This window comes from Papio anubis, chromosome 6 (genome assembly GCF_008728515.1).
Source record: "Papio anubis isolate 15944 chromosome 6, Panubis1.0, whole genome shotgun sequence".
In the NCBI taxonomy this organism is placed as follows: Eukaryota; Metazoa; Chordata; class Mammalia; order Primates; family Cercopithecidae; genus Papio; species Papio anubis.
Window position 1 is genome coordinate 18,232,700 of NC_044981.1, and position 24,325 is coordinate 18,257,024.

At 41.1% G+C, this 24,325-nt stretch overlaps 2 protein-coding genes across 7 annotated transcripts in view; one reads left to right on the forward strand and one right to left on the reverse strand.

Annotated features, from left to right (window-relative positions):
- KDM1B (lysine demethylase 1B) overlaps nt 1-10,426 on the forward strand; it is a 68,146-nt gene extending 57,720 nt beyond the window's left edge. For all 4 annotated transcript variants that reach the window (XM_009204489.3, XM_009204490.3, XM_021937026.2 and 1 more), the window contains 4 exons: nt 28-153; nt 1,691-1,813; nt 4,059-4,211; nt 8,525-10,426. In XM_009204489.3, coding sequence (XP_009202753.1) covers nt 28-153; nt 1,691-1,813; nt 4,059-4,211; nt 8,525-8,608 — 486 coding nt within the window. In that variant the 3' untranslated portion in view covers nt 8,609-10,426. The remainder of the gene's footprint in view (nt 1-27; nt 154-1,690; nt 1,814-4,058; nt 4,212-8,524) is intronic.
- A 322-nt stretch (nt 10,427-10,748) lies between these two features.
- DEK (DEK proto-oncogene) overlaps nt 10,749-24,325 on the reverse strand; it is a 40,240-nt gene continuing 26,663 nt past the window's right edge. For all 3 annotated transcript variants that reach the window (XM_021937027.2, XM_021937028.2, XM_031666953.1), the window contains 4 exons: nt 23,091-23,226; nt 22,175-22,323; nt 12,721-12,789; nt 10,749-12,283 (listed from right to left, as the gene is read on the reverse strand). In XM_021937027.2, coding sequence (XP_021792719.1) covers nt 12,272-12,283; nt 12,721-12,789; nt 22,175-22,323; nt 23,091-23,226 — 366 coding nt within the window. In that variant the 3' untranslated portion in view covers nt 10,749-12,271. The remainder of the gene's footprint in view (nt 12,284-12,720; nt 12,790-22,174; nt 22,324-23,090; nt 23,227-24,325) is intronic.

Sequence of the window (24,325 nt, forward strand, 5' to 3'; positions counted from 1 at the left end):
ACCATCTTTCTTTTGCTCACTTTGCAGATTGCCTTACAATTTCCATATAGATTTTGGGACAGTAAAGTTCAAGGGGCTGACTTTTTTGGTCACGTTCCTCCCAGTGCCAGCAAGCGAGGGCTTTTTGCTGTGTTCTATGACATGGATCCCCAGGTAAAAGCATTTGTGAACTGTGGTTTGAATTTCCGTCTTAAAGTTTAGAACTTGATGTGATAATTACTCACCTGTCAAACTCAGGAACTAACGAACATTGTGGAGACCCTTAGTCTATGTTTATATTCTGGGAGGACACTTGGACTGGACATTTTCCTATAGGAAAGGAGCCCCAGTATTTGCTATGGCTTTTTTTTTTTTTGACACAGTCTTCCTCTGTCACCAGGCTGGAGTGCAGTGGAATGCACAATCTCGGCTCACTGTAACCCCCCACTCCTGGGTTCAAGCCTTTCTTCTGGCTCAGCCTCCCGAGTAGCTGGGATTACAGGTGCCCACCACCACACCCAGCTAATTTTTGTATTTTGAGTAGAGATCAGGTTTCACCATGTTGGTCAGGATGGTCTTCTGACCTTGTGACCTGCCAGCCTTGGCCTCCCAAAGTGCTGGGATTACAGGCGTGAGCCACCGCACCCGGCCATGTCTTGTCTTCTTGAAGTCCTCATGTTGCTCCCTGGGACATGAATTGGATGCTTGTGGAAACTGTCATTTCAGGCTCTAGGGGAGTTCCTCTTAGGTGAAGTTGGAGACAGCAGAGAAAATGAGTGGTGCTTGGAACTTCCTCTGTTAGGGCCCTCTAGGGAACTGGGAAGGGGTGTATGATTGGTGAGGGAGGGTGTGAGTGTCAACAGATGTGAGAGCTGAGGGAAGGAAGGAGAGAGGAGAATGGCATACCCAGAGCTGGATGGTGGTGGTCACTTTCCCTGCTGTCATGGCGCTGCCACGCAAAAGAATCACAGCTGTTTCTGACTTTCAATTTCAAGAAACTTTGTCTTAAAAGGTTTCACATAGGAGCTGAGGGCAGATTTTTCTTTACCATTTGAGGGTTCTTTTTTTTTTTCATTGTTTTATCTGGAGATTTTCCTTCTCCATCTCTTTCTACTTCTTCTGAAGCAAGCTTTAATCAGTGAACAGCCAGGGGAACCCTAAATTTGCTATTTACATTTCTTAGTGGTTTTTTTTCCCCCCAGCAGGAAGCAATAGATGGATGAATAGTGAATAGATGGATAAATAATGTGTGTTTGCGAGGAAAATGGACTGGCGAGTGACATGAGGATAAGGGGCAGCCAGAAATAGTGAAATTTAACTTGTGAGAGTAGGGCTCTTGGCCGGGCACAGTGGCTCACGTCTGTAATCCCAGCACTTTGGGAGGCCGAGGTGGGCAGATCACCTGAGGTCAGGGGTTTGAGACCAGCCTGGCCAACATGGTGAAACCCTGTCTCTACTGAAAATACAAAAATTAGTCGGGCATGGTGGCGGATGCCTGTAATCCCAGCTACTCGGGAGGCTGAGGCAGGAGAATCACTTGAACCCAGGAGGCAGAGGTTGCAGTGAGACAAGATTGCGCCACTGCACTCCAGCCTGGTGACATAGCAAAACTCTTGTCTCGATTAAAAAAAAAAAAAAAAAAAGTGAGGCCCTTATCTGTGGGAGCTGAGCACTCAGAGACTTTCTGCTTTTTTCCCTTTCATGTCTCCAGAAGAAGCACAGCGTGCTGATGTCTGTGATTGCTGGGGAGGCTGTCGCGTCCGTGAGGACCCTGGACGACAAACAGGTGCTGCAGCAGTGCATGGCCACGCTCCGGGAGCTGTTCAAGGAGCAGGTGAGAGAGAGAAAGCCCTCCCTGAAAGGGGCAAGCCATGCTTGCTATCCAGAGTGGATGTGGAAGCCCAGGCAGCCAGCGTCACTGAGAATCATGGGAAGGAAGGCAGAGGCCACAGTCTTCTTTCTTTCACAGTCCCACTGCCCACCTCAGCACTGAGATTAGTCTTGAGGGCTGTCATCACAGAGCACCACAGACTGGCTGCCTTAGACAACAGAAACATTCCTCACAGTTCTGGAGGCTGGAAGCCTGAGATCAGGGTGTCGGCAGGGTTGGTTTCTCCTAGGTCCTCTCTGCTTGGCTGGTAGATGCCATCTTCTCCCTGTGTCTGTGTCCTCATCTCCTCTTCTTATGAGGACACCAATCAGATTAGATTAAGGCTCACCCTGGCGACCCCACTTTAAAGTAATTACCCGTTGGAGACCCTGTCACGAAATACAGTCACATTCTGAGGGTCAGGGTGTCCACGTAGGAATTTGAGGGGGACATGATTCTGCCTGTAACAGTGCCCTGTGCCCTTTTTTACACAATTGTCTTCCTTTTTTTCTTCTCACATCATACACACTTCCTTTTTTTTTTTTTTGGTAAGGATATAAAAGGCTCAGTATTTTCTACATGAATTCTATATTTACTGAAGCCCTACAAGCTTTGACTACAGCTTTCCTTTTCAGAGGAGCCTTGTCCAGCTTTTTTAAATATCCCACCCATGCAGATAGTCTCTTTTCTCCAAGGAGCTCAGGATACTTTGTTTGCCAGTGTACTAAATCTCACCATCTCTGGAGATTTGTAAATGGCCATGGCCTATGTCTTTTTCAAATAAAGGAGCAGAAATAGAAGTGAAATGACTCAAAAGTTACATAAATTAAAGAGAAAAGGGCATTCAGATATGTTGCTTATTTTATTTCATTTTAATTTATTTATTTTTGAGACGGAGTCTCTTTCACCCCGGCTGGATTGCAGTGGCACAATTTTGGCTCACGGCAAACCTCCGCCTCCTGGGTTCAAGCGATTCTCCTGCCTCAGCCTCCCGAGTAGGCTGGGATTACGGGCGTGCTCCACCACACCCGGCTAATTTTTGTATGTTTTATTTTGTATTTTCAGTATTTTTAGTAGAGACAGGGTTTCACCATGTTTGCCTGACTGGTCTCGAACTCCTGACCTCAAGTGATCGGCCTACCTCGGCCTCCCAAAGTGCTGGGATTACAGGCGCTCTGAGCCACTGTGTGGCCGGCCTTGTTGCTAATTTATATGAGAGGATCTATCTAGTGATGCAATCCCTTGGTTGGAGTTTTTGTTCAAAAGTTTGTTTTTTACATTAGTTGTTTGGAACGTAGCATACCGTTTCTATAGAAATACTATTCATGGTGATGCTTGTTGGAGGCCAGTTGACAAATTACAGTCATTCTCTCTTACTCGAGGCTTTGCTTTCGTGGTTTCAGTTACTGTGGTAAACCAAGGTCTGAAAATATTTGATGGAAAATTCCAGAAATAGATTCCTAAGTTTTCAGTCATGCACCGTTCTGAAGAGCGTGTCCAGTACCTCCACACTGTAGATGTTGCCTGCCCTTTAGTCACTCAAGGGTCCTCTGTTATCAGAGCCATGTTCACATACCTTTTATTTCAGTATAGCGTTATAATTGTTCTATTATTATTGTCATTAATCTCGGTACCTAATGTATAAATGAAACTTTATCATACGTATGAATAGGAAAAAACATTGTATAGTATCGGTCCTGTCCATGGTTTCAGGCATGCACTGCGGGTCATGGAACATGTTCCTGGCAGAGAAGAGGGGCCTGCTGTATTTTAAATTGAGTGAATGTGAAACATACCCTAGTATCACTGTTTTGTGGAGAACCCTGTTGAGAATTCCAGCCTGTGATCCTGAGACTCCACCTTTCCCTTTTCTTCTTGGGCCAGAGACTCCTTTCTGCTGCCACCCGATGGAAAAGGGAAGGCCCAAACTCTTAGCCATGGGTGATAGCCCCCAGTAGAGCGAGTGTGTGTCCCGGGCAGAAGGAGGAGGTATAGAAGTGAGGGAAGTGTGTGTGGGCGGCGGGGGCAGGAGAGAGAGGATAATATGCAGATACCGGCCTGGGTAGACTTAAAGGCAGCAGGAGGAACATCTTGAGAACTGTTTCAGAATGATACAGGAATGGGCAGGGGGCAAAATGTACGAGGTGGGTTGCACCATGTCTACGTCCCTTCTTGATTCTACTTCATCATTCCTTTCTATTGGACACAGGAGGTCCCAGATCCCACAAAGTATTTTGTCACCCGGTGGAGCACAGACCCGTGGATCCAGATGGCATACAGTTTTGTGAAGACAGGTGGAAGTGGGGAGGCCTACGATATCATTGCCGAAGACATTCAGGGAACCATCTTTTTTGCTGGTGAGGTATGGATCTTGATTCCAAACCCAAGTACTTGTATTTTGATTTCTTTTTCATCTCAAATGATATCTGCCCAGAGTTCAAAAACCAATTCAAATACTGTCAAAAGTCTTATGACCACAGACAGCAGAAGCCTTCTCACCGTCCTCTTCTTGCTCCCAGAGGCAGCCGTTTTTAACCTTCCAGCTATTCCTTCTGGACTTCACTTCATATTTTGAAAGTCTTTATATTGCATCTCTTTTTCTTTTTTGTTTTTTTTGAGACAGGGTCTCGCTCTGTGGCTCGGACTGGAGTGCAGTGGTGCCATCCCAGCTCACTGCAGCCCCAAACTCCCAGGCGACACTCCCACCTCAGCCTCCCAAGTAGCTGGGACTGCAGGCATGTGCCACCAAGCCTGGCTAGTTTTTTAAAAAAATTTTTTGTAGAGACGGGGTCTGTGGTGTTGCCCAGGCTGGCCTCAAACCCGTGGCCTTAAGCAGCCCTCCCACCTCAGCCTCCCAGTGTTAGGATTATAGGTGTGAGCCACCATGCCCGGCCTATGAGTCATCTTCTGATTTAACATTACACAGACATTATTGACTGCCTCCCTATTGGGTTAAAGACTTAGCCTGTTCAGTGTCTGCACCATTTGCTCAACATGGTTATTTCACACTTTTCATTAAATTGGTGTCAGTATTTATTTACGTGGCTGTGTAAATGTTGTTTACTGCCGAGCCAAGGAGGTGTCCATTGATACCTTCTTACACAGTTTTCTGTTTTCTTGGTAGTTATAATGGCTCCTTTGGTCATTAGCTTAATTCCTTTGTACCTCTCCCCATGTCTCCCATACCCTGCGTTTGTCTCTCATTTACAGTTGACACTGTCTGAGCTGGCCTGCTAGCTCCAGTCCCTGAAATGTCCCCTTCCTGAGTCCTCTTCCCTCTGCTCTGGTCCACACTGGTTGACCTCTGAGATGACTGCAGAGCGTCCTCCTGGGTCTCTCTATTTTATTTTATTTTATTGAGACAGAGTCTCGCTCTGTCACCTAGGCCGGTGCAATCTCGGCTCACTGCAAGCTCTGCCTCCCGGGTTCACGCCATTCTCCTGCCTCAGCCTCCTGAGTAGCTGGGACTACAGGCGCTGCCACCACACCCAGCTAATTTTTTGTATTTTTAGTAGAAACGGGGTTTTGGCCGGGCACGGTGGCTCAAGCCTGTAATCCCAGCACTTTGGGAGGCCGAGACGGGCAGATCACGAGGTCAGGAGATCGAGACCATCCTGGCTAACATGGTGAAACCCCGTCTCTACTAAAAAATACAAAAAACTAGCCGGGCAAAGTGGCGGGCGCCTGTAGTCCCAGCTACTCGGGAGGCTGAGGCAGGAGAATGGCGTGAACCAGGGAGGCGGAGCTTGCAGTGAGCTGAGATCCGGCCACTGCACTCCAGCCTGGGTGACAGAGCAAGACTCCGTCTCAAAAATAAATAAAGACACGGGGTTTCACTGTGTTAGCCAGGATGGTCTCGATTTCCTGACCTCATGATCTGCCCGCCTCTGCCTCCCAAAGTGCTGGGATTACAGGCTTGTGAGCCACCGCGCCCGGCCGGGGTCTCTCTTTGTTAAAATCACTCTCCAGCACGGGGCCTTTATTTCCAGGATCCCTCTTTCTTGATTTACTTCTGTCGAAAAATGTTTTGCTATTCTGATTTCTGATCCTTTTACTTCATTTTCTTATTTATCTGCTCAAATAAAGATGAGTTATTCTTTCTTTCTAGAAATTCTGTTCCGTATCTTGGAACTTTTTAATTGACCATCTGATTTTTCCTCTTTGCTATTATTCATCTCTTTCTTTACTTTTGGGGGAGATTTTAAAATCGTCCAACTCTCTAACTGACTTTTAAAATTTTGGCTTTTACTTTATGAGCACTTTCTTGTTTGTAGAATGTTCCTTTTTGGTAGCATCCTCGTTATAACTTGTTTCTAAGGTTTTAAAGCTTTGCATGTTTTTGCTTTTCTGCTCCCTCCCTCCCTGGTTTCCTCAGAGTCTCAGAGTTCCTATTTTGTGTGCTGTAGTCTTTGCCTGCTACGTGTCCAAATCCCTGATCCGTCACTATCGGCTTAGATTTGAATGAGGCATTTTTTTAAAAAAAATCTTTGTGAACGCTCCAGCAAGCTTATCAACCAATGGCCAGATTCCCAAACATCACTGTCTATCTGGGAACAGTTAGTTTCCTGTGTGGTGGAAGCTCAGCCCCTGGCATTGTGGGCATTGGAAGCTTCATTGTTAGTTATGAAGGCTTCATTTCACTTCATCCCCATTTGGTGCTTCCCCCTGATCTCTAAGTCACATCTCTGAGGAGTTGCAGCCGGTCAATGGGGAATCTGGTGAGGGACGTATTAATAATTGTTCTCTATAGTCTTTAAGCCAATCCTGTTTTTACCCCTTGCTAACCTCTGCCTCCATGGTTCCTCATACTTCCAATGACTGAGATTTTCTAAGAATTCTTTGGGATGAATTGGTTTGCTTTTTGTTGTTAAAACCCCTGCCCCCAACCCCAACTTAAAATGAACTGTTATCACTCTTTCACCTGTGTTCCTACTTTGTCTAATATGGTTTGGAAGTACACATCTCATTGTTTCATCTAAAATATAGTTAATGTTTTTGTTTACAGAAGTATAACATCGGCCAGGTGTGATGACTCACGCCTGTAATCCCACCACATTGGGAGGCTGAGACAGGTGGATCACCTGAGGCCAGGAGTTTGAGAAGAGCCTGGCCAACATGGTGAAACCTGTTGCTACTAACAATACAAAAATTAGCCGGGCATGGTGGCGGGCACCTGTAGTCCCAGCTACTCAGGACGCTGAGGCAGAAGAATCACTTGAACCTGGAAGGCGGAGGTTGCAGTGAGCCAAGATCACGCCACTGCACTCCAGCCTGGGAGACAGAGACCCTTTCAAAACAAAACACAATAATGACATCTGAAAACCAGATGATTTTGATGACTCCTTGGCCTATGAAGACCTTACTCTGTGGAAAGGAGACAAAGGCTGCATGCCAGACAACAAATGCCAGCAGCTTCTGAGAGACAGCTGTTTCAGGCTGCTGTGCCTTAGGGTTATGAACATGGCCTAGATGGCGTCTTGCTTTCCTCTGCTGCTTTGATGCAATTATCATCTCGCCTTTTTCTTTTTTTTGAGATGGAGTCTCGCTCTGTCGCACAGGCTGGAGTGCAGTGGCGCAATCTTGGCTCACTGCAACCTCCGCCTCCTGGGTTCAAGCGATTCTGCCTCAGCTGATGTGCGCCACTGTGCCCGGCTAATTTTTGTATTTCTTTAGTAGAGATAGGGTTTAATCATGTTGGTCAGGCTGGTCTCAAACTCCTGACCTCAGATGATCTGCCTGCCTCGGCCTCCCAGTGTTGGGATTACATGCATGAGCCACCGTGCCCAGCCTACCTCGCCTTCTTCTAAAAACCTATTTCTGAGGCTTCTTTCCCTCACTGCCACTTTCTCCCCGTGACTAGTCACTGTATTCCTGCTGACGTAATCACTCCCCCATTCATTGAAGCCTTTGGCCCCTGGATGTTTTCCCTTCTACCCAGGCATCAGTTTGTGACTACACTTAACTTCACCTCTACATTTCTTATCCTCCATTTTCTGTGGTCTGTTCAGCTCCTCTTCAGCTACCCCTTTCCACAGCCACATCTCAGACCTTGTCATAATTACTTAAATCACCAATTCAGGGTTCCTCCTATCCTGTCCTCCCCTATCCTCCTGGTTCGCTTATTCTATTCCCACCCCAGCCATTCCTTGAGTGAGGTTCTACTGTCATTAAGTCGTTTTACTTCCTCCCAATCCAACAGCCCTCACTCACATTTGGTCTTTTTCTTACTGAACTTATGGTCCCTGGTCTAGCCTTTGAGTAACTTAATTCTCTACCCATTTTTTCTACCTATCTAGCAAAACTCTATCTGCGGCTTGGCTGAATTGCCTTTCATCTTTTGTACTTGTTTCGCCTGTGATTGTACCAGCTACATTACTTGTCTGATGGGAGGGATTGTGTCTTAATTATTCTTAACTCTAGTACCTGTCACATATAGATACTTAGTATTTTAAAGAGTGCTGCATAGTACTTCAAGATAGCATACACGAGTGAATTTGACAATGCATGGCTAGATAACCAGAAAAGTTCCAGTGTTACGATGGGTGAGTGTGAATATGAGCGCATAGGAGTGGCACAAATCTTTGTTAGACCGGATAAAGTCTAAGCTTGTTTTACCTTTTGATATCGACTCAATTCTTTATGCATGATCTCCAATTATGTAATTATGTTTTACAGGCAACAAACAGGCATTTTCCACAAACTGTTACAGGGGCATATTTGAGTGGCGTTCGAGAAGCAAGCAAGATTGCAGCATTTTAAGAATTCGGTGGACCCAGCTTTCTTCTGTACCCCAGATGGGACAATTTGAATCACATATTAAACCTCAGTTTTATAACATGGGAAAAAACCCTCTCTACATAGCAAAACTGAAATGTTTCTAAGATGATATGATAATGTAAACCTATTTCATCACTCTGAAAGCACTGACTCCAAAAATCCTTATAAGCACTTAGATTTAATTGCATTTTCCATAGGTTCAACTACTGCTGAGAGTCTGGATTTCAGAATAAAGCAGAATATAAGTTTCAGTTGAGGCCGTGGATATGATTGTTCCATGGCTGGAAGTTCCCTTTAGATTTCACATTTTGTATGGCTGATCAATTTTCATACACTGAGAAACCAAGTCAATCAAGCAGGAATCATTTAAAAACCAGATAAAGCCATGTTTTTCTTCTGTGACAATTTATCAATATCTTTACCAATGAGCCTTAATATTTTTATATAGCTCCAAGATTGAGCTTTTACTTAAAATTTAGATAGAACTTTTTTTGGATACAGCACAAACTCCAGTTGACAGTAAAATGAAGCTTCTAGGTATTTTATATTGTACATATTTCCTCCCATTGGGTGTTCAAAAGAAATTTAAATTCAAGTATCTTTTGTGATAAAATGTTTTAGATTTGTGCACCCATTGGCAAAACAGTAAAGTTTCCAGATAGGTATTGCATCATTGAGAATGGAGCACAGAATAGACACAGAATATACCTTTTTCTTAAAGCCAAATTTGGGTGATAGGACACTTTATCCTTAATTTTGGCAACCACTAGCAAAAAAACTTGTCAGAATAATTTAATCAAAGCCCCTCTCCCCTTCTTTTATTTAAAAGAACTGATTCAATCGCTAGAGATATTTTTGCAGACTTTTCTTTACAGTATTCCATAGGCAGGTCCACTGGAAAACTGCAGAAAAATGTGAGCTCTCCTGGTCAATAGCACATTTTATAAGCCATATTTTAAAGGCCTAAGAACATCGCAAGTATTCACTTTCCTTTTTTTAAAAACGCTCATGGCAGAAAACAGTTTAATATCTCCTTCTAAAATAAACACTGGTTTCAGGGTCTTCAGGATGCCTATTTTGCCAAGAAACTTCAGTATACAGGTTAGAAATATGCTTTTGTTTTTGAACAATAATTATATTGGTTTGCTTTAAAAAAAAGGGAGTAAATGTGACTTTAAAGAGACTTCAAAATATTGAGTATTTTAAAAATTAAAAGTAGGTCAGTTTATAACGAGTGAATACCTAACACACAAAGAATGTGCAGTGAACCTCAGGCATTTAAGACACATCCCCCACCGCCCGCCCCTCCGAAGTATGGTCCAAAAACAAGCTAACAGCTGTATGTCTCAAAGAAGACAACTCTGATACTTAGGTTATTTGTTGAGACTCATTGGTACTGACTGGCAAGTATTCTGCTTTAAAGTATCATGTATTAAAATGTTTAGACAGCATGTGTTTTACAGTGATAAATGTAAAATGTTAAGTTTGAAATGGTTAACAGTAAATTATTATGTTAGTTTCTAGGCACTTGAACTGTGCTACAAGTAGGGGAAAGCCTACTTTAAAGTATGGTAAATGTGTGTTTTAAAGTTCCTATCAAGTGACATACTTCATTTGATTTTTTGTTTAAGGAGCCGTGCAACTTTTTTCTTGTGTTACTTTGGATATGTTTTTTCAATGCCATCTGAAGATTTTGTAATTGAGTAGCAGTAAATATACAAATTTACCATGTTCTAACTACAGTTCATGAATAGCTGGTTGTGTAAAACTACTTAATAAAAAACTAGACTTTCAAATGTACTCTGTACTGTAGTGGTGATACATCCATTTAATAAGTGTGCACACTCATCAAGAACTTTCATACAGAACAGCTCCATTTCCTCACTTCCAAATACTCTATGCATCACTACTTTTCTTTATAGTAAATGGTCAGAAAATTAACCTTAATTATTGTTTTGTGAAGTCACTCCAAGAAAATGCTCCATCATCACAAGAGTGCTCCAAATTGTATAGGTTATAGGGCTGAATCAATTTAAAAATCCCCTTTCAGAATGATTCACCATAGGGAAGGAAATGCTATATAACCTATAAGACATCAAATGCAAAAGACTTAAAACACCAGTGATTTAGATTAATTTTATTGACAAGGTTTATAAGAACAAAGTAAATATTTAAAATCGAAGGCCAATTATTAGATCTCATTTAGTTGCTTATTTTGTTCACTTCTATTTACCTTTCCCTAGTGTCTAACTATCAAACAAGTCAAACCTGTGAAAATACCTGTTAACATTCAACATAAATATTTCTGTTCTATGATGCAAAGATATTTTTCAACACTTAATTGGTACATCAAATGTGTCATTCTGTCATAAGCAGCATGTTTTAAAATTCAGATTTAATAAACTGATTTAAGACAGTAAATTGAAAGACAAAATTAGTCTCATTCAGGAGTGGTCCGTTATGTTGATCATCTAGAATCAACACTGATTAGACAAACTTTAAAAGCCAGAGCCCCAACTCCAGAGAAACATTAAATTTCTTTAATGTAAAAGTATATTATTTTTGAGACACACTTTGTCAGAGATATCCACGATCACTTGCACATTATATTCTGGCATTATAATCTGGTACTTTAATCGTAATCATGAAGGTGGCTAGGTTTCCGGTAAATATCAGTATTTTATATGGGCAAAAGCAGTTAATAAAAATCGGTTCATTTACTATAAGCCAAATGTGCTTGTACTTAATCCCACCCTTTCCCAAAGTTTTTGAAGCTTTGATATGTTGATTTTTGGTCTGTCCTTAATATAAAACGTACCTACAGACACTTTTACAGAGTTAATACTAAAATTACAAATTGATGACACTTTCGAGCAAAGCAGGATAACTGTCTGTTCCTTCAGTGTTCCATCACTGAATTGACTTTCCATGCTCCATCATACTGTCTGGCTGAACACTGACATTCCATAGTCTACAACTGTAAAGATACCTACCTATGTGAGTTTAAAAAGTGGTCTGCACAAAAGAAATTAAAAAACTTTATATACAACAAATTGTTTTTTAAAAATACAAAAATAACATCTGTCACTTTTGTCATGCTAACAATCTGACATATATACACATGCAGGAGAAAAGTTCCAATTCAGTCATCTGGACAACTGTAGCTTGTATATTTTTAATATGATGGACACACTGCTGCTGAATTTTCACACTGACAGAGATGTGTATTCAAAATATTTCATATACTAAATACCCAATCTCTGTGTGTATAAATCCCAGTCATAATAGTTTCTGTTCTACTTGATTAAAAGTATGCCTTAAGCAAGCTAATATTAAGCGCACTAAAAACCACGACAGTTCAAGAATCTATGACCTTATATAAAGAAACCCAAAATGTACAAAATACAACTATAAAAGCAAGGAACAGTTAATGCCATGCAAGATTTTAAACTAAAAATGGCATAGATATGCAATTTAAAATAGCAAACTCAAATTCACATAACACTCAAGATAAAAAGGTCAGCAGTAAGTTCTAATGTTGCTTAACAAGGATTTAGAAAAGGAAATACATTCTCTTTGCTGGTATAATGGTATAAATCAGATCTTTGAATCTATGGGAACGAGTCATCTTCTCTGTCCTCTATCTCAAGAAATTAGCTGTAATGAAAGAGAAACATTTTGCCATAAATCATAAACCTTTATCCCATTTTTTCCACATCTATTTTACTATTTTGTCCTTCAAAAACCAGTTGAGCTCAATACAGAATTATAGCTACCTGCTGATCTTCCCCTCACCTTTGCCTGGTAGACAGGAACTTCCTCAAGTATCTGTGAGAGCAACTTTGAGATGCCCAGCTACCCAGGTACACCAGGAGGCCACATCATAATCTGAGTTCAGGTCTTATCACTAACTGTTCTAACTTTAATTTTAAGCTTTAAAGTGGGAATGAGAAAAAATATACTTCCCTATTATGAAGAAATGTGAGAATCAAATGTATTTAGTGACATGAATATTTTGAAAAATATGGAGTATTTTATGTAATTATTTTTGTCTTATATTTCTAAAGTCAAACTTGAAAGATTGAAATATTTACCTCTTTTACAGTTGTTTTTATGAAATCTTTCCTTTCAGTTAAATCATAAGTAGGATAATTTTCATAGACCTATGTATAGTGAAAAGGAAAAATGATGTTAAAAGCAGATTTTAATATCCAGTAATATTGTCTTTGAATAAAAGCAGGAAATCTGCTACATGCAAATAGCCACAACCATCCCAACCGTACTCTGGTTCACCCACATGGAACTGTATTCCAAATGAGTATTTTAATAATATTGTATATGATGTGGAAAACTAGCGTGCAAACATTCTCAGTGCGTTCAGGCTGAGAGTTTGGGATGAATTAACAATAAACAAGCCACATGTGATGTCTCACGCCTGTAATTCCAACATTCTGGGAAACCTAGGTGGGAAGATCGCTTGAGCCCAGGAATTCGAAACCAGCCTCAGGCAACCTGGCGAGACCCTGTGTCTACAAAAAATTAAAAAAGTAGTCAGGCATGGTGATGCATGCCTGTAGTCCCAGCTACTGAGGCAGGAGGATGGCTTGGGCCCAGAAGGTTGAGGTTGTAGTGAGCTGTGTTAGTGTCACTGCACTCCAGCCTGGACCACAGAGCAAGAAGGCCCTGTCTCAAAAACAAAAAACCCCAACAATCATGGGTAAAGAAAACCCATCTAGATAGATCTCAGATAAGTGAACTCAGTTCTTTACATTGGCAAGTCATTCGCTAAGTGTCTTTTAGAGAAAGCTTCTTTCTTCTCCAACCCTTGTTATCCAACACCCTACCTACGATTCCACAACCTGAAACACAATGAACTGCTTCCTCTACTCCACTGCTCAGTCTCTCCCTAAAGTTAAATCCTAAGACCCAGGTGGTCTCAAGAGTCCTCTACTACTAAAATTTGACTCTAAATTTCTCCCTTTTGTCAATTTTCTCAGTCCTATTATACGTGCTGCTTGATTCAAATCCTGACTATAAGCTCACAGTCTGTAAGAACCCTGCAGGCTTTATTTCCGCTGTATAGTTCACGGTCAGCAACTTTTTCTGTAAAGGGCTAGATGGTACAAAGAGTTTCAACTTTGCCAGTCAGTTTCTACTCAACTACACGTTGTAGTGGCAATGCTGCCATAGACAACAGTTAAATGAGTAGATGTGGCTGTATTACAATAAAATTTTGCTTACAAAACCAGGCAACAAAGATAGAATGGTTTGGTCCACAGACTAGATAGTATGCCAACCCTCTAAAATATGGTCGATCATTTAAATTACTCTAATTGTTTGCCCGGGAGGTTCCAAGATGGCCGAATAGGAACACCTCCAGTCTACAGCTCCCAGCGTGAGCGACATAGAAGATGGGTGATTTCTGCATTTCCAACTGAGGTACTGAGTTCATCTCACTGGGGCTTGTCAGACAGTGGGTGCAGGACAGTGGATGCAGCCCACCCAGCATGAGCCAAAGCAGGGCGAGGCATCGCCTCACCCAGGAAGCGCAAGGGGTCAGGGAATTCCCTTTCCTAGCCAAGGGAAACCGTGACACACAACACCTAGAAAATCGGGTCACTCCCAACCTAATACTGTGCTTTTCCAACAGTCTTAGCAAATGGCACACCAGGAGATTATATCCCGTGCCTGGCTTGGAGGGTCCCACGCCCACACAGCCTTGCTCATTGCTAGCACAGTAGTCTTAAGATCTTAACTGCAAGGCGGCAGTGAGGCTGGGGGAGGGGCGCCCACCATTGCTGAGGCTTGAGTAGGTAAACAAAGCCGCCAGGAAGCTTGAAATGGGTGGAGCCCACCACAGCTCAAGGAGGCCTGCCTGCCTTTGTAGATTCCACCTCTGGGGGCAGGGCATAGCTGAATGAAAGGCAGCAGAAACTTCTGCAGACTCAAATGTCCCTGTGTGACAGCTTAGAAGAGAGGTTCTCCCAGTACAGAGTTTGAAATCTGAGAATGGACAGACTGCCTCCTCAAGTGGGTCCCTGACCCCCGAGGAGCCTAACTGGGAGGCACCTCCCAGTAGGGGCTGACTGACACCTCACATGGCCTGGTGCCCCTCTGAGACGAAGCTTCCAGAGGAAAGATCAGGCAGCAACATTTGCTGTTCTGCAATATTCGCTGTTCTGCGGCCTCCGCTGGTGATACCCAGGCAAACAGAGTCTGGAGTGGACCTCCAGAAAACTCCAACAGACCTGCAGCTGAGGGTCCTGATTGTTAGAAGGAAAACTAATGAACAGAAAGGACATCCACACCAAAATCCCGTCTGTATGTCACCATCATCAAAGACGAAAGGTAGACAAAACCACAAGATGGGGAGAAACCAGAGCAGAAAAGCTGAAAATTCTAAAAATCAGAGCGGCACTTCTCCAAAGGAACGCAGCTCCTCGCCAGCAATGGAACACAGCTGGACGGAGAATGACTTTGATGAGTTGAGAGAAGGTTTCAGACCATCAAACTTCTCCAAGCTAAAGGAGGATGTTTGAATCCATCACAAAGAAGCTAAAAACCTTGAAAAAAGATTAGACAAACGGCTAACTAGAATAACCATTGTAGAGAAGTCCTTAAATGACCTGATGGAGCTGAAACCATGGCACAAGAACTACGTGATGCATGCACAATCTTCAGTAGCTGATTTGACCAACTGGAAGAAAGGGTATCAGTGATGGAAGATCAAATGAATGAAATGAAGCGAGAAGAGAAATTTAGAGAAAAAAAGTAAAATGAAACTAACAAAGCCTCCAAGAAATATGGAACTATGTGAAAAGACCAAATTTACGTCTGATTGGTGTACCTGAAAGTGACAGGGAGAATGGAACCGAGTTGGAAAACACTCTTCAGGATATTATGAACTTCCCCAACCTAGCAAGGCAGGCCAACATTCAAAAATTCAGGAAATACAGAGAACGCCACAAAGATACTCCTCGAGAACAGCAACTCCAAGACACATAATTGTCAGATTCACCAAAGTTGAAATGAAGGAAAAAATGTTAAGGGCAGCCAGAGAGAAAGGTCAGGTTACCCACAAAGGGAAGCCCATGAGACTAATAGCGGATTTCTCGGCAGAAACTCTGCAAGCCAGAAGAGAATAGGGGCCAATATTCACCATTCTTAAAGAAAAGAATTTTCAACCCAGAATTTCATATCCAGTCAAACTAAGCTTCGTAAGTGAAGGAGAAATAAAATCCTTCACAGACAAGCAAATGCTGAGAGATTTTGTCACCACCAGGCCTGCCTTACAAGAGCTCCCGAAGGCAGTACTAAACATGGAAAGGAACAACAGTACCAGCCACTGCAAAAACATGCCAAACTGTAAAGACCATCCATGCTAGGAAGAAACTGCATCAACTAACGAGCAAAATAATCAGCTAACATCATAATGACAGGATCAATTTCACAGATAACAATATTAACCTTAAATGTAAAAGGGCTAAATGCTCCAATTAAAGGACACAGACTGGCAAATCAAGACCCATCAGTGTGCTGTATTCAGGAGACCCATCTCATGGGGAGACACACGTAGGCTCAAAATAAAGGGATGGAGGAAGATCTACCAAGCAAATGGAGAACAAAAAAAAAGCAGGGGTTGCAATCCTAGCCTCTTATAAAACAGACTTTAAATCAACAAAGATCAAAAGAGACAAAGAAGGCTATTACATAATGGTAAAGGGATCAATTCAACAAGAAGAGCTAACTATCCTAAATATATATGCACCCAAAACAGGAGCACTCAGATTCATAAAGCAAGTCCTTAGAAACCTACAAAGAGACTTAGACTCCCACATAGTAATAATGGGAGACTTTAACACCCCACTGTCAACATTAGACAGATCCACGAGACAGAAAGTTAACAAGGATATCCAGGAATTAAACTCAGCTCTGCACCAAGTGGACTTAGTAGACATCTACAGAATTCTCCATGCCAAATCAACACAATATACATTCTTCTCACCACCACATCACACTTATTCCAAAACTGACCACATAGTTGGAAGTAAAGCACTCCTCAGGAAATGTACAAGAACAGAAATTATAACCAACTGTCTCTCAGACCACAGTGCAATCAAACTAGAACTCAGGATTAAGAAACTCAATCAAAACCGCTCAACTACATGGAAACTGAACAATCTGCTCCTGAATGACTACTGGGTACATAACGAAATGAAGGCAGAAATAAAGATGTTCTTTGAAACCAATGAGAACACACACACAACATACCAGAATCTCTGGGACACATTTAAAGCAGTGTGTAGAGGGAAATTGATAGCACTAAATGCCCACTAGAGAAAGCAGGAAAGATCTAAAATTGACACCCTAACACCACAATTAAAAGAGCTAGAGAAGAGCAAACACATTCAAAAGCTAGCAGAAGGCAAGAAATAACTAAGATCAGAGCAGAACTGAAGGAGATGGAGACACAAAAAACCCTTCCAAAAAAAAAAAAATCAATGAATCCAGAAGCTGGTTTTTTGAAAAGATCAACAAAATTGATAGACTGCTAGCAAGATTAATAAAGAAGAAAAGAGAGAAGAATCAAAGAGACGCAATAAAAATGATAAAGGGGATATCACCACTGATCCCACAGAAATACAAACTACCATCAGAGAATACTACCAACACCTCTACGCAAATAAACTAGAAAATCTAGAAGAAATGGATAAATTCCTGGACACATTCACCCTCCCAAGACTAAACCAGGAAGAAGTTGAATTCCTGAATAGACCAATAACAGGTTCTGAAATTGAGGCAATGATTAATAGCCTACCAACCAAAAAAAGTCAAGGACTGGACGGATTCACAGCCGAATTCTACCAGAGGTACAAAGAGGAGCTGGTACCATTCCTTCTGAAACTATTCCAATCAATAGAAAAAGAGGGAATCCTTGCTAACTCATTTTATGAGGCCAGTATCATCCTGATACCAAAGCCTGGCAGAGACATAACAAAGAAAGAGAATTTTAGACCAATATCCCTGATGAACATCGATGCAAAAACCCTCTATAAAATACTGGCAAACCCAATCCAGCAGCACATCAAAAAGCTTATCCACCATGATCAAGTGGGCTTCATCCCTGCGATGCAAGGCTGGTTGCACATACGCAAATCAATGACATAATCCATCATATAAACAGAACCAAAGACAAAAATCACATGATTATCCCAATAGATGCAGAAAAGGCCTCTGACAAAATTCAACAGCCCTTCATGCTAAAAACTCTCAATAAATTCGGTACTGATGGAATGTATCTCAAAATAATAAGAGCTATTTATGACAAACCCACAGCCAATATCATACCAAATGGGCAAAAACTGGAAGCATTCCCTTTGAAAACTGGCACAAGACAGGGATGCCCTCTCTCACCACTCCTATTCAACACAGTGTTGGAAGTTCTGGCTAGGGCAATCAGGCAAGAGAAAGAAATAAAGGGTATTCAGTTAGGAAAAGAAGTCAAATTGTCCCTGTTTGCAGATGACATGATTGAATATTTAGAAAACCCCATCGTCTCAGCCCAAAATTTCCTTAAGCTGATAAGCAACTTCAGCAAAATCACAGGATACAAAATCAATGTGCAAAAATCACAAGCATTCCTATACACCAATAAGAGAGAGCCAAATCATGAGTTAACTCTCATTCACAGTTGCTTCAAAGAGAATAAAATACCTAGGAATCCAACTTACAAGGGATGTGAAGGACCTCTTCAAGGAGAACGACAAACCACTGCTTAACAAAATAAAAGAGGACACAAACAAGTGGAAGAACATTTCATGCTCATGGATAGGAAGAATCAATATCATGAAAATGGCCATACTGCCCAAGGAAATCATAGATTCAATGCCATCCCCATAAAGTTACCAATGACTTTCTTCACGGAATTGGAAAAAACTACTTTAAAGTTCATACAGAACCAAAAAAGAGCCTGCACTGCCAAGACAATCCTAAGCAAAAAGAACAAAGCTGGAGGCATCACGCTACCTGACTTCAAACTATACTACAAGGTTACAGTAACCAAAACAGCACGGTACTGGTACCAAAACAAAGATACAGACCAATGGAACAGAACAGAGCCCTCAGAAATAATACCACACATCTACAACCATCTGATCTTTGACAAACCTGACAAAAACAAGAAATGGGGGAAAGATTCCCTATTTAATAAATGGTGCTGGGAAAACTGGCTAGACATATGTAGAAAGCTGAAACTGGATCCCTTCCTTACACCTTATACACAAATTAATTCAAGATGGATTAAAGACTTAAATGTTAGACCTAAAATCATAAAAACCCTAGAAGAAAACCTAGACAATACCATTCAGGACATAGGGATGGGCAAGGACTTCTTGTCTGAAACACCAAAAGCAATGAAAACAAAAGCCAAAATTGACAAATGGGATCTAATTAAAGAGCTTCTGCACAGCAAAAGAAACTACCATCAGAGTGAACAGGCAACCTACACAATGGGAGAAATTTTTGCAATCTACCTATCTAAGGGCTAATATCCAGAATCTACAAAGAACTTAAATTTACAAGAAAAAATCAAACAACCCCATCAAAAAGTGGGCAAAGGATATGAACAGACACTTCTCAAAAGAAGACATTTATGCAGCCAAGAGACACATGAAAAAATGCTCATCATCACCGGCCATTAGAGAAATGCAAATCAAAACCACAGTGAGATACCATCTCACACCAGTTAGAACGGCGATCATTAAAAAGTCGGGAAACAAAAGGTGCTGAAGAGGATGTGGAGAAATAGGAACGCTTTTACACTGTTGGTGGGACTGTAAACTATTCAACCATTGTGGAAGACAGTGTGGCAATTCATCAAGGATCTAGAACTAGAAATACCATTTGACCCAGCCGTCCCATTACTGGGTATATACCCAAAGGATTATAAATCATGCTACTATAAAGACACATGTACACATATGTTTACTGCGACACTATTCACAATAGCAAAGACTTGGAACCAACCCAAATGTCCATCAATGATAGACTGGATTAAGAAAATGTGGCACATATTCACCATGGAATACTACGCAGCCATAAAAAAAGGATGAGTTCATGTCCTTTGTAGGGACATGGATGAAGCTGGAAACCATCATTCTGAGCAAACTATCACAAGGACAGAAAACCAAACACCACATGTTCTCACTCATAGGTGGGAACTGATCAATGAGAACACTTGGACACAGGAAGGGGAACATCACACACCGTGGTCTGTCATGGGGTCGGGGGATGGGGGAGGGATAGCATTAGGAGATATACCTAATGTAAATGACAAGTTGACAGGTGCAGCACACCAACACGGCACATGTATACATATGTAACAAACATGCACGTTGTGCACATGTACCCTAGAGCTTAAAGTATAAAAATAAGAAAAATTAAAAAAATTGTTTGTCCCTTGTTCTTTCCCTGCAAAACCCCAATCCTGAATTGGTCTAACTACTCATTCTTCTATGGTTAAGCCTAGACTACAGATTGCTGTGGGAAAGCAGCTTTGAAGAGGCGGGTCCCATTTTCAGTTCACGGTATTCACCTCCAAAGGCTCCTCCTCCAAAACCTCCCAGTCAGGCTCTCCTTTCATTCCCACCAATGGCAGTTTCACCTCCTTATTTAAGTGTCTGACACTCCTATCACAGCCAAAAAAGCCGTTATTATGAATTCCTTCAATTTTCTGACAGCTCTTTCCCCTCCAGTTTTATCTGGATTCATCAATGGTACTTAATTTTCTTTGCCTCCACAGGACCACCCTTCAACTCTCCTGTAACTTCTCCTTTCCCACCAAAATGCTTTCTCCCCTCCACCCCTACTGCCCATTAAAAATACTTTGTCGCCTACCCCCATTTACCTATTTTCCTTCCAAAGACAGCTGCTTGAAACAGAAGATTTACTTTGTTCATTTTCCTCACTATTCATTAACTCTCGCTTTTACCACCCTAGGTCATCGTCTCCTAATTGCAGACTCCAAAAAAGGTCAGGTCCTTCTCACCTGACCTCTCCATGTTAATAATCCCTTTTGAAAAATTACATGAAGGTATTCACAAAAATCCTTCTAATGGACAGAACTAGTTTCTCTTTGACTTCCTCCTCACTTCACACTGTCATTTTAATGATGACATAACTGGGTGTCCTGCTTCTCTCATCTCATCCTTTGCCATTCCATTGTTCTTAATGTTTCCAGGATAATTTTTAAAAAACAAAAATATGTCTTATGCCCCTGCTAAATCTCTCTCAATAATCTACACAGCCTCTCAATTCCTCATTTATTTCAGGAAGAAACTGAAACTCTAACATGGCATATTTAAGATCTGCAAAACTCTAGTATTTTCTCCTAACTTCTGTGAGGACTTCTTTCTAATCCTAGTCTTGAGACATGTTGAACTAATACTATTCCTTGCAATTATCATTTTGGTTAATGTGTTACTGTTCCTCAACTGTATGGAATGGGTGATGGTCCACTAGGAAATTCAGTTAAGAGCTCTTCCAAGATGCTTTTCCAGATTCCCCCAGCCTCAAGTAGGGTGCTTGTTCCGTGGTGCTGCAGCACCTTCCATATTCTCCTAACATGGCCCTCACTTACAATATTTTAATTACTAAAATACTTATCTCTTTCTATCCCACTAGACTGTAAGCTCCTCTTAAAAGCCAAGTAATGGCTTCTCTGGTTCCACCTGTAACATTAAAAAAAATTTTTTTTGGTAGAGATGGGATCTCACTATGCTGCCCAGGCTGGTCTTGAACTCCTGGCCTCAAGCAGTCCTCCTGCCTCAGCCTATCAAAGTGCTGGGATTACAGGCGTGAGCCACCACATCCAGCTTCTAGCTGTAACATTTAGCCCAGTGCCTGAAATGTAGTAGAGAATCAATTAATGGTGAATGAATAAACAAAATAATAATCAACGTCCTTTAAAAAAGCATAGACTATTTCACTTTCAGTACATTCCAAATTGTAATTTTATTTTACCGCAACAGACAAGTTTCTAAAATTTCCATAGAATCCCTATGGAATCATATTCAAGACTAGGCCACTTTATTTCCTAAGAAGTATTAGAAGTATTAGAAAAATGCCACAGAAGTCTTGAGTTAAGAACCTAATCTATAACAGCTCATTTATCACACTAACAAGAGAATAAGGCGGTTCATGAGATTCTGCTTCTTTAAACTAACATAAACTAAGGATGCATCAATAGAAACAACCTCCAGATCAGAAAAAGAAAGTTTCCTATGTGGTTTGGAATGTATCACTTTAATTTTATTCACTCCAATTTTATTCATTCTAATGTTATTTATAAAAATAAACCCATTAGGACAAAAACTTTGACTATTTTATTTAAAGTGGTATCCCAGCACCTGTAAGGAGATCTGGCATATAGTAGTTTAACAAGTATTTCTTCAATAAGTGAATGCACATAAGTATTTAGCTTCAAATTAAGAGATAAGTGAAAGAATTTTTCTAGTAAAAGCAAAATAATCTAAACACTTGTCTAATTACCTTTTTGCAAATCTGTTTCATTGTGACTTCTTCCAAGTTAGCACTGGCCAGTAATTTCTTTATTGTTTCCTTTAATTCTTCATCTGTAGGGGGTTTCTTCAACTTTTTAATTAAAGGTTCATCATCTGAACTATCCTCAGACTCACTTTCTAAAAGTAATATAATAATAATAATTTCTCTTACATAGTAAATTAATATTTAACAAAAGTTGAGATGAATTTTAAGCTTTCAACAGATTCTCAAAGGGGTGTTGGATCAAAAAAATTATAAATCACTACTCTATAGGTTACCTATAAAACATGCATACAAATTTTATGTCAATTTGAAATATCAAAAACTATAAAAAACTGGTATACAGGTTGGGCATCCCTAATCAAAAAATCCAAAATCTGAAATGTTCCAAAATCCAGCTTTTTAGAGCACCAACATGACACCACCAGGAGACAATTCCACACCCGACCTCACTGACGGGTCGCAGTCAAAACTTGGTTTCAGGCCAAGGGTAGTGGTCCAAGCCTATAATCCAAGTGCTCTGGGGGGACCAAGGTAAGAGACTCGCTTGAGTCCAGCAGTTCAAGGCTGCAGTGAGCTGTAATGGCATCACTGCAATAAATAATTTATTTAGCTAAAATATTAAACTACCTTCAGGCTATGTAAGATGAATATGAAACATGAATGAATTTCATGTTTAGACTGGGTCCCATCTCCAAGATCCCACCCCCATATATATATTTATCAAAATCTGAATTACTTCCTGTCCCAAGCATTTCAGATAAGGGATGTTCAACCTGTATTACTTCTCCTCGCAATGTTCTCTGCAATTTACCTGTTTCCCCCACACACTTAAATACTATGTACAACACATTAATATATGCTGTATTTTTAAAGTTGCTGATTAATGTTATTTCTAACATACCTTTTTTGGAACTGTTTTGATTCTTCTTGGTGGTGCTGCTATCTGCCTTCTTAACATTGGCACTTTTCACAGATTTTTTACTTTTAGAAGTAGCTTTCTGTTTAGGTTTTTCTCTTTTGGCTGTCTTTTTTGGTGGCTGTTACAAAGGAAAGCAAAAGTACACATATTGATGAGATTCAATGCTATCCCATCCCATCTCTCTACTTCCCCTATACCCCCTTAATAATATTAGAGGAAAATTAATGTATTTGGTATCACCAATTAAAAATTGTTTTTGGGAGATGATTAATACACAACGAACTATTTTATCCCAACACAAGTCTAAGCATGACAAATCACAATCACACACACAAAAGAGTTGCCCATATTTATTCTGCACTATGGATAAACTATATATGCATTACTCTACTTAATCTTGGGGGGGAAACCCCTAAAAACAGATAATATTATCTTCTCTATGTTCCCTCTCTCTCAACTACAATCTTTTTTTTTGAGACACAGTCTCGCTCTGTTGCCCTGGCTGGAGTGCAGTGGCACAATCTTGATTCACTGCAACCTATGCCCTCCCGGGTTCAAGCGAATTCTCCTGTCTCTGCCTCCCTAGTAGCTGGAATTACAGGTACTTGCCACCACACACGGCTAATTTTTGTATTTTTAGTAGAGATGGGGTTTCACCATGTTGGCCAGGCTGGTCTTAAACTCCTGACCTCAAGTGATCCGCCTGCCTTGGCCTCCCAAAGTGCTGGGATTACAGGCGTGAGCCACCACATCTGGCCTAGAATCTTGCGTTCACTGATGGTTCCCTAACTCCTAAAATAGTCTCTGGTATACAGTAGTTGCTCAATAAATACTTATGACTACATGAGAAAACTAAGGCTCAGCGTGGTTACCTTGTCTACAGTCACATTAATAAACAGGCAAGATTCAAATATAGATGTGACTCCAGAACTTGTGTTCTTAAACACTAACCCACAGGTGATTAGACACAAACAAAACACATAAATATGGACAGATTAAAATGACAGGCCGGGCGTGGTGGCTCACGCCTGTAATCCCAGTACTTTAGGAGGTCAAGACGGGCGGATCATGAGATCAACAGATTGAGACCATCCTGGCCAACATGGTGAAACCCTGTCTCTACTAAAAATACAAAAATTAGCTGGGTGTGGTGGTGGGCATCTGTAGTCCCAGCTACTCAGGAGGCTGAGGCAGGAGAATCACTTGAACCCTGGAGG